The 10,245-nt window shown below is 39.7% G+C and overlaps 1 protein-coding gene across 1 annotated transcript; it reads left to right on the top strand.

Annotated features, from left to right (window-relative positions):
* On the top strand, positions 1–4,939 carry KRT27 (keratin 27). Its single transcript, XM_025917683.2, has 8 exons — positions 1–475; positions 1,188–1,270; positions 1,636–1,792; positions 2,072–2,233; positions 2,319–2,444; positions 3,807–4,024; positions 4,454–4,503; positions 4,619–4,939. Exons 1-8 carry the CDS (start codon positions 62–64, stop codon positions 4,759–4,761), a joined length of 1,353 nt encoding a protein of 450 aa, XP_025773468.2. The 5' UTR covers positions 1–61; the 3' UTR covers positions 4,762–4,939.
* The last annotated feature ends 5,306 nt before the right edge of the window (positions 4,940–10,245 follow it).

Raw genomic sequence — 10,245 nt, 5'->3', positions numbered from 1 at the left:
TTGAGCAGAACATTTGCCATCGAAGCTTCACCCCAGGAACAAGCTCTCCAGCCTGGACATCATGTCTGTGCGCTTTTCTTCTGCATCCAGACGGCTTGGCTCTAGCGGGGGAGTGGGTTTGGGGGCTGGAAATGCATGTGGTGTGCCAGGCATTGGAAGTGGCTTCTCTTGCGCTTTTGGGGGCAGCTCACCTGCAGGAGGCTATGGCGGAGGGCTCGGAGCGGGGACGGCCTCTTGTACTGCCTTCATGGGGAACGAACACGGCCTCCTGTCGGGCAACGAGAAGGTGACCATGCAGAACCTCAACGACCGGCTGGCCTCCTACCTGGAGAATGTGCGTGCCCTGGAGGAGGCCAACGCCGACCTGGAGCAGAAGATCAAGGGCTGGTATGAGAAATTTGGGCCTGGTTCCTGCCGTGGTCTTGATCATGATTACAGCAGATACTTCCCAATAATTGATGACCTCAGGAACCAGGTAAGAAACACAATGTTGTGAGGGTTAGTTAATACCCAGAGAGTATTTAGCCACACAAGCACCCACAAACGTGCATGCTGTTACACACAGCAGGGCTTTGCTCTCAGCTTCTAATTTTCAGAAGTTCATTATTAATATTAAAAATAATTTATTAAAAAATTTGTTAATGTTTATTTTTGAGAGAGAGAGAGAGAGCCACAGTGTGAGCAGGAGAGGGGCAGAAAGAGAGGGTGACACAGAATCTGAACCAGGCTCCAGGCTCTGAGCTGTCAGCACAGAGCCCAACACGGGGCTTGAATCACAAGCCATGAGATCATGACCTGAACTGAAGTTGGAAGTCCAACCGACTGAGCCACCCAGGCACCCCAATATTAAAAATAATTTATATTAAAATTCTAATCTTCGAACATGGCTCACCCATACCTGGTATGAGGTATGCACGTTTATGCTTTTTGTGATATGAAAACATCAAAAACTGCCCAATGTTTCCTGCTATTTATTTATAAGTTTTTCCATAGAAAGGATTTTTTTTAACGGGTGGGGTGAAGTGGTAAAAGAGGCCAGACTTAATTTCCCGTTTCCAAAAGAATCATCTTATTATTAGAGACAGAATGCCAGAAAGATTACTATAATTTCATAGGTGACTTTATTTCAAGGGAATGTGACATTTTTAGATTATTTCCTCACTCTTAACTAACTCTCCATTTATCAGATAATTTCTGTAACTACCAGTAATGCCAATATTATCCTGCAAAACGATAACGCAAGACTAACGGCTGATGACTTCAGGCTAAAGTAAGTAGAGCTGAAGAGAAACCAAAGAAGGTTAGCTCAACATTCCCCCCACCCCTTTAATTTAGGCTATTGGAGGTCACCTAACTTGTTTGATTTTGCTTCTTTGTTTTAAACCAAATGTGTGTAAGAATGGCCAGCTGAATGGGAAATTTAGGTACTGACACAAATGAATGTTAAGATCATATGAAAGATTTTCGAGTGTTCCTATTCTCTTGCTTCAAAGAAATTTGTTCATTGCATTATGGGCGGTCTAACGGAAGTTTTGAGTAGATTTTAACAGTTCGACCTCAAAGCACGGTTGGAGTTTTATGATGACCTAAAAAGTGATGGGACTAAGGTAATGCAGGTGTCTACTATTTCCTAAGGTTTGAAAACGAACAGGCCCTTCACCAGAGCGTTGACGCGGACGTCAGCGGTTTGCGCAGGGTCCTGGATGAGCTGACTCTGTGCAGAACGGACCTAGAGATCCAGCTGGAAACTCTGAGCGAGGAGCTGGCTTACCTCAAGAAGAATCACGAGGAGGTAGGTGCTCTGTCTCCCCCGATTCCACAATCCGCCTCGCTCCCAAAATTGAAAAATACATTTCAGATGACGAGTCTGATGTCTGACGTCAATATTCCAAAAGGAATTTGTCAATTTCTCCCTATGGTTTAGACTGTTTGAAATGTTCCTATTCATCCGCCCCCAAAGAAACAAACTTTTTTAAACAAAGCAAAACAAAACACTTCTAATCTTCTGCATCCCGTCTTGTCTAGTTCCTTTGAAAATACTCAGCTCCTAACATGGTTACCTTTCTTTTAGGAAATGAAGGCCCTGCAGTGCGCGGCGGGCGGGAACGTGAATGTGGAGATGAACGCGGCGCCCGGGGTGGACCTCACGGTCCTGCTGAACAACATGCGGGCCGAGTACGAAGACCTGGCCGAGCAGAACCGCAGGGACGCGGAGGCCTGGTTCAACGAGAAGGTGAAACCCCGTGGGGGCGCGCTTGCCGGGCCCTGAGCGCTGATGCAAGGCAAGCTGTACCCTAACATGCTCCCCAACCTTGCAGAGCGCTTCGCTGCAGCAGCAGATTTCCGACGACGCTGGTGCCACCACCTCAGCTCGGAATGAGCTTACGGAAATGAAACGTACTCTTCAGACTCTGGAGATTGAACTTCAGTCCCTCTTAGCAATGGTCAGTAAAAAGTACAAAAAAGATTTGTTTCAGAAATTGAGGTAAAAATCAGAAGAGTGCTTCTTCCACGTGATATTACTTAGTTTTGTTTTTATCCGTTAATGACCGTGCTTTGAAATAAGACACCTTTGCATTTTGCCCAGCAGAACCCCTCTTTGCCTGGAAAGTATACCTAGATGCTCATAATTATGAAACATTAGAAATTAGCAAGTACAATTCTTTTGAGGTGCCCGTAAAAGAAAAGCGTTTTTACCCTGAGTCTTCCCTCCTAAGGCAAAAGATCAAAAAGCATTCTCCATGGCGTGCAAAAATACCTTTTCACCTCTCCTAGCTTCCTCATCTAGCATTCCTTTGGGCCACTTAATTAAGAGTACTTACAAGTTCCATCTTAGGTGGCATAAACAAGAAGCAAAGCAGAGGCGGGAAGGTTGCCTATAAAGCTCAACAGTCATGATAATAATAGTAACCTTTTCATTAAGGCCCAGCACTTTCCCCCACATGAATCCACAATAACCCTAGGGCTTGGGCAGGGCAGACTTTATAATTCATGTCATTATTTCCAAAAGAACAATATAAGATTCAAAGACTATTCCCAGAGTCCCACAGTTGAATATGAAGGAACCAGAACTTTCTCTCCAGATTTCCTAGCTCCCACCTCTATACTTTTTCCACTATGGTGAGTAAACAAACCTTTAGAGTTGATCCACAAAGGAGGGTATGAATGTATATGAAATTGGGACTTTGCAAAAAATTCTTGCAGATGAAAGAGTAAGACACTCTTATCTTCATCCCATGTAAAACTATGGCAGGCATCCCTCTTTAGGAGAGACCCTATATAAACCCATTTGGATTCACAAGCCGATGAGTCAAACCATTCAAAGATTTAAAAGGTCGTTCTTTCCTTTGGGTCATTTTACTTCTGGAAAGTTTATGCATTTCACTAGGGGATTGTCTTTTAATAGAAGAGCTACAATCTCCCTGAGAGGAAGCTGTTACATGATTAGAAACAAGGCAGCTAATTGTCTGAGAACTTTTTTCCTGGGGAATGTGGCAAATTGTGCCAGCCTCCACAAGCATAGGCTATATTGGTGGGGTAGAGGGATCTTTACACTGTGCCCTAGGAAGAAACAAGTTCATCTTTGCTAACACTCCTGGACATGAGTGACATTCACCACCAACTGTGTCATTCTCAAACACAACAACAGTATGACGATTAATATTGAACAAGGGGGACTCTTTGGGGTAAATATGGTCATTTGCATTATGTAAGGATAACTCTTTTAAATGTCTCTTAAGTGCTCTGCCTGATTCTAAAACAACATTGTGACATTTTCTACTGAACTGTGTCTTACTGATCCTCAGAAACACTCCCTGGAGTGCTCCCTGACCGAGACCGAAGGGAACTACTGCACGCAGCTCGCCCAGATCCAGGCTCAGATCGGGGCCCTGGAGGAACAGCTGCACCAGGTCCGAACCGAGACGGAGGGCCAGAAACTGGAGTACGAGCAGCTACTCGACATCAAGGTCCACCTAGAAAAGGAAATTGAGACCTACTGCCGCCTGATAGATGGAGAGGATGGGTAAGTACCACTTCCATTGAGAAAACATTTTATCTTAAGGTTATTGAATTTTTTTTGAAATCAGGGATAAAGTATTTATGACCCATATCATGTGTACATAAACTCCTTCTAGTGTTATTTAGAATCCAGATATCTCCCATCTTTTTTTTAAAGTTTATTTATTTTTGAGAGAGGAAGGCAGAGAGAGAGCACAAGCAGGGAAGGGTCAGAGAGAGAACTCAAGCACGCTCTACACTGCCAGTGTGGCGCCCCATGAAGGGCTCAAACTCATGAACACTGAAATCATGACCTGAGCTGAAATCAAGAATCACACTTAACAGACTGAGCCCCCCAGGCATCCCCAGAGATCTCCCATCTTAAATCCTTGTTTTACAATTTCTTCAGCAAAACAGAGTGAAATAATTAATACAAGCTCTCTTATTTTTACAGCTCTTGTGTTAAATCAAAAGGCTATGGAGGACCAGGAAATCAAACAAAAGGTAAACAAAAGCTGTGTTAAGCATCCGGTATTTACTTGTATGTTTCAAATTATGAGTTAATTATTTCCCCTTTATGAATTTGATAAACTCTAACAATTCTTATGTGTCATTTTAGACTCATCTAAAACCACCATGGTTAAAACGATTGTTGAAGAAATAGATCCTCGTGGCAAAGTTCTCTCATCCAGAGTTCACACTGTGGAAGAGAAATCCACCAAAGCCAACAACATAAAGAGTGAACAGAGGGTGCCTTCCTGAACCCCCAAAGAAGAGCCCCTAAATTAAAATACCAACCTGAAGCTAAGTTCCTAAGTGAAAGCCCTCTTATTTTTCTGCTTTTCTTCCAGTGACTTAAGAACCTATTTTTAGAATTGTAGCATTTCTTTGGATTTCTCTCTGGTGGTGTTTCAATAAAAACTCTTCTTGTTGCAAGACATCTTCACTGGTTGTGGCCAATCTTTGCATTTTAAACATACCCCAGATGGGAGCTGAATCTTATTTTTAATTTCTTCTGTTTAATTCAGTGGCCTTCACAAGTTAGGAGTAAGTTTAACAGGCAAACTGGTTGGAGTCTTTTTCACATCTCTGTAAAATTTTAAATCTTTCCCCTTCCATCTATAAACACTTGTTATGCACACTTGCTAAGTGCTGGCAATGAGAATAAAAGTGTATAAAATCTAATCCCTGAGTGCAACTTGCTCATAGAGTGGAAATAAGAAATTGAAGAGTCAAATACATCCTTAAAATAACAACAACAACAACAACAAACTGTAAATGGTGATATTTGAAGGTAGAATGGAAAAGAGAGAGATGTAGGAACTAGACAGGGCAAGAGTGGAATTCTGCAACACAATGTTTGGCCACAAAACACGTCTTAACAAACTGAAGAAGACTGAAACTGTATCAGGTGTCTTTTCTGGCCACAGAGTATGAAACTAGAAATCAATAACAGAAGGACAATTGGAAAATCCAGAAATATTTAGAAACTAAGACATTTCTGAACAACCAATGGGTTAAAGAAGAAATTGAAAGGAAAATTTAAAAAAAAATCTTGAGACAAATGGACATGAAAATATAATATACCAAAACCTATGGGATGCAGCAGAAGCAGTACTTAGAGGGAACTTTCTGGGATAACCACCCATATCAAGAAAGAAGAAATTTCACAAATAAACAATCTAACTTTACACATCAAAGAACTAGAAAAAGAAAGAGAAATTAAGCCTAAAGTTAGCAGAAGGAAGGAAATAATAAAAATTAGAACAGAAATAAATGAAATAGAGACTAGAAAAGAAACAGATAAGATCAAGAAGACTAAGAGTTGGTTTTCTTAAAAAATAAAATGGACAAATCTTTACTAGACCAACCAGAGAGAGAGAGAGAGAGAAACTGAGAAGGAGAAAACACTTCCAAACTCACTTTACAAAAGGCCAGCATTACTCTTATACCAAAACCAGACAAAGATGCTACAAGAAAAGAAAATTATAGGCCAATATCCCTGATGAACTTAGATGCAAATATCTTCAACAAAATTCTAGCAAAACAAATTCAACAGCACATTAAAAGAATCATACACCATGATCAAATGGGATTTATCCCTGGGATGCAAGAATGGTTCAGCATAAACAAATTAATGAATGTGATACACCACATTAACAGAAGGAAGGGTAAAAATCATGTGATCATCTCAAAAGATACAGAAAAAGAATTTGACAAAACACCTTTTCGTGATAAAAATGCTCAACAAATTAGGTACAGAAGGAATGTAAGTCAACATAATAAAAAGGCCATATTTGACAATACCACAGGTAATAACATAGTCAATGGTAAAAATAAACTGAAAGCTTCTTCTCCATGTCAGGAATAAAACAATAATATTCATTCTTGCCACTTTTATTCAATACTGGAATTCCTAGCCAGAGCGATTAGGCAAGAAAAAGAAATAAAAGGTACCTAAATTGGAAGAGAAGAAGTAAAATTGTCTCTGTTTGCAGTTGACATGCTCTTATATATAGAAAACCCTAAAGACTTCACCAAAAAACTGTTATAACTAACGAATAAATTCAGCAAAGTGGCAGGATACAAAATCAACATAAAAAATCAGTTACATTTTTATACACTTAATAACAAATTTTTCAAAAAAGAAAATTAAGGGGCGCTTGGGTGGCTCATTCGGTTGAGTGTCCAACTTCAGCTCAGGTCATGATCTCACAGTTCATGAGTTCGAGCCCCGCATCGGGCTCTGTGCTGACAGCTCAGAGCCTGGAGCCTGCTTCAGATTCTGTGTTTCCCTCTCTCTGCCCCTTCCCTGCTCATGCTCTGTCTCTCTCTGCCTCTCAAAAACGAATAAAACTTAAAAAAAAAAAGAAAATTAAGAAGACAATTCCATTTATAGTAGCATCAAAAAGAATAAAATACTTAGAAAAAAACTTAACTCTGGAGATGAGAGACTTATACACAGAAAACTACAAAACATTGATTAAAGAAATTAAAGCACCCACAAATAATTGAAAGACATCCCATGCTCATGAACTGGAAGAATTAATAATGTTTAAATGGCCATACTACCAAAGCAATCTACAGATTTAATGCAATCCCTATCAAAATCCCAACGGCATTTTTTATCATAAACAGAAAAAGCAATCCTAAAATTCATACAGATACACAAAAGAACCTTAATAGCTAAAGCAATTTTGAGAGAAGACAAATCACACTTCCTGATTTCAAAATATATTACAAAGCTACAATAAATAAAACAGTATGGCAGACATAAAAATGTGGAGAAATTAGAATCCTTGAGCACTATTCATAGGAATGCAAACTGGTGTAGCCACTATGGAAAACAGTATGACATTTTCTCAAAAAGTTAAAAATAGAATTACCATATGATCTAACAATTCCACTTCTGGGTAAATACCCAAAAGAATTGATTGCAGGATCTTGAAGAGATATTTGTACATCCATGTTAAGAGCAGCATCATTCATAATAACTAAAAATGTAGAAGCAACCCAAGTAACCATCAATGATGAATGAATAAGCAAAATGTGGTATAAACATACAATGGAATATATTCAGCCTTTGAAAGGAAGGCAGTCCTGACACATGCTTCTATATGGATGAAATTTGGAAGTCTTTATGTTAAGTAAAATAATTCAGTCACAAAAAGACAAATACTGTATGATTCCACTTATATAAGGTACTAGAGTAGTGGAATTCATAGAGAGAAAAAAATAGAATGGTGATTGCTAGGGATTGGAGGAGAAGAGAATGGGGAGTTATTGTTTAATGGGTATATTTAAGTTTTACAAAATGAAAACAGTTATAAAGATAGATGGTGGTTGCACAATATTATGAATGTATTCAATACCACTGAATTGTATGCTTAAAAATGGGTAAGGTGATAATTTTATGTTCTGTGTATTTTACCACAATAAAGAGAGTAGAGATCCCAGAAATATATCCACATATATATGGTCAACTTATCTTTGACAAAGGTGACAAGGATACATAATGGGGAAAGGGTAGACTCTTCAACAAATGGTGTTGGGGGGGGCGCCTGGGTGGCTCAGTCGCTTAAGTGTCCAACTCTTTGTTTCGGTTCAGGTCATGATCTCACAGTTTGTGAGTTTAAGCCCCACATCAGGCTCCGTGCGGCAGTGCGGAGCCTGCTTAGGATTCTCTGTCTCCCTCTCTCTCTGCTCCTCCCCTACTCATGCTGTTTCTGTCTCTCTCAAAAATAAAATAAAGCTTTAAAAACATGTTAAAAAAATGGTGTTGGGAAAACTGAAAATCACATGTAAAAAGAGGCCCATGTGAAAGTGGCCCCTATCACATACTATACACAAAAATCAACTTGGAATGGATTAAAGACCTAAAACAATCAAAGTCCTCAAACAAAACATAGGAGACGAGGTTGGGCGTGTTCACGGTGATATGGCCATAGACATAGGAGAAAGTTCCTTGACATTGGTCTTGGAAATGATTTCTTAAAAGTGATACCAAAATAAAAGGTAACAAAACCAAAGTATAAGCAGGACTTTTTTACATAACTTCCAGGAAAGAATCAGTAATAGTGATACCCAGCACTTTAAACTCTATTCTAAGCCTCATTTTATTCTCAAAACAACCCTATAAGATAGGTACTGTTAATTATGCTCTTTTTATACATAAGGAAACTAAGGCAGAGAGTGACTGGCTTTCTCAAGGTCACACAGCTAATAACTGGAATTGCTGGAATGCTAATCCAAGCAGTCTGGCTCAGAGTCTGTGTGCTTCACTCTAACATAATACCATAGTATTGAGAACCTCAGGATTCCACAAGGAATCCTTCCTTCTACTGAGGGAAGGGAGGAAAAATCTAAATGCATTCTAACTCCAAACAGACAAAGATTAAGCCGTCATCAGAGTCCTTTACAAGGAGGTAAGGGACCCTGCAGAGTGGCTTCAGATAGTGTCTGATCTCATTCCTCAGGTCCAATGTTCACCTCAGAGCAGAGTGGGACTATCAAAACCAGGGAAGCCATTCTGTGGGAAGAATTAACACACCAGAATCTGATTCTTGGGATACCTGGGTGGCACAGTAGGGTTGAGCATCGGACTCTTAATTTCGGCTCAGGTAATGATCCCAGGGTCATCGTGGGATCAAGCCCCACGTTGGGAGTTGGACTCTGTGCTGTGCATGGAGCCTGCTTGTGGTTCTCTCTCTCTCTCTCTCTCTCTCTCTCTGCCCCTCCCCCACTTTCTCTCCCTCTAAAAAATAGAAAATTTAAAAAATTTTAAAAAGAAACTGATTCTCCAAAAAACTATTATCACTATAAAACAAACGTCATTCATGTTCGAGAAAAATACTGTTCCAACTTGGATAACAGAAATGTAGAATGTAAATTTTGAACCACATCAAAAGATATTGAAACATGTTTGAAACTAAACACTAAATTTATCAGGGGCAAAATTAGCATAGGATCATTAGAGTAAGATAATGTGATGAACGTCTTTATCTTGAGGTAAGCAGACATCTATACTGCATAACTTAAAGTTTAATTTAATGCAATTATTTTCAAGTACCTAGAATATGCACATTATATAATGAACGTTCTAAGGCCTAACAGAATCTCAAGGAAAGGTAATGGTATGTGTTTCTTGCCATGAATACAGTAACACTCTTGAGGAAGAAATGTATGGATAGAAATGGCCTAGAGAATTTGTTAAGTCTACCCCCCACTTCTGGAAAGGACTAAAGCATACCTAAACTTTTGTAGCAAGTATTCGTGTAGAGGAAATCTATGATTAAGAAAAGTCAAGGGGCGCCTGGGTAGCTCAGTCGGTTAAACATCCGACTTCGGCTCAGGTCATGATCTCACGGTTTGTGGGTTTGAGCCCCATATCGGGCTCTGTGCTGACAGCTCAGAGCCTGGAGGCTGCTTCGGATTCTGTGTCTTCCTCTCTTTCTGCCCCTTCCCTGCTCATGCTCTGTCTCTCTCTCTCTCTCTCTCTCTCAAAAATGAATAAACATTAAAAAAAAAAAAGTAAGTCAAGAGATTTTCCCTGATGAGCAAACAGATGACAGTGTTTTCAGGAGTTAAGCATCATACATTCCAGTCCTGCTTTGTGATCTGTGTTGGCACTTAGCTTCACAGCCAACTCATCCCCAAAATGGTTCTAATAATATATGCCTAACTTGTTCTACAAAAGATTACAAGTTAATTCGTATTTATAAGATATCTAGAGATAAGTAGATTATG

The sequence above is a fragment of the Puma concolor genome, chromosome E1 (genome assembly GCF_028749965.1).
Source record: "Puma concolor isolate L17-30 chromosome E1, mPumCon1.1.hap2, whole genome shotgun sequence".
Classification (NCBI taxonomy): Eukaryota; Metazoa; Chordata; class Mammalia; order Carnivora; family Felidae; genus Puma; species Puma concolor.
The sequence above is the reverse complement of the archived record's forward strand: the minus strand, read 5'-3'. Positions and strand labels throughout refer to the sequence as shown.

Coding starts and splice junctions, on each gene's coding strand:
- KRT27 (XM_025917683.2), top strand. CDS start 62: ATGTCTGTGCGCTTTTCTTCTGCATCCAGACGGCTTGGCTCTAGCGGG. Junction 2,234..2,318: donor AGGCCTGGTTCAACGAGAAG/GTGAAACCCCGT, acceptor CCAACCTTGCAG/AGCGCTTCGCTGCAGCAGCA. Junction 4,025..4,453: donor CTGATAGATGGAGAGGATGG/GTAAGTACCACT, acceptor TTATTTTTACAG/CTCTTGTGTTAAATCAAAAG.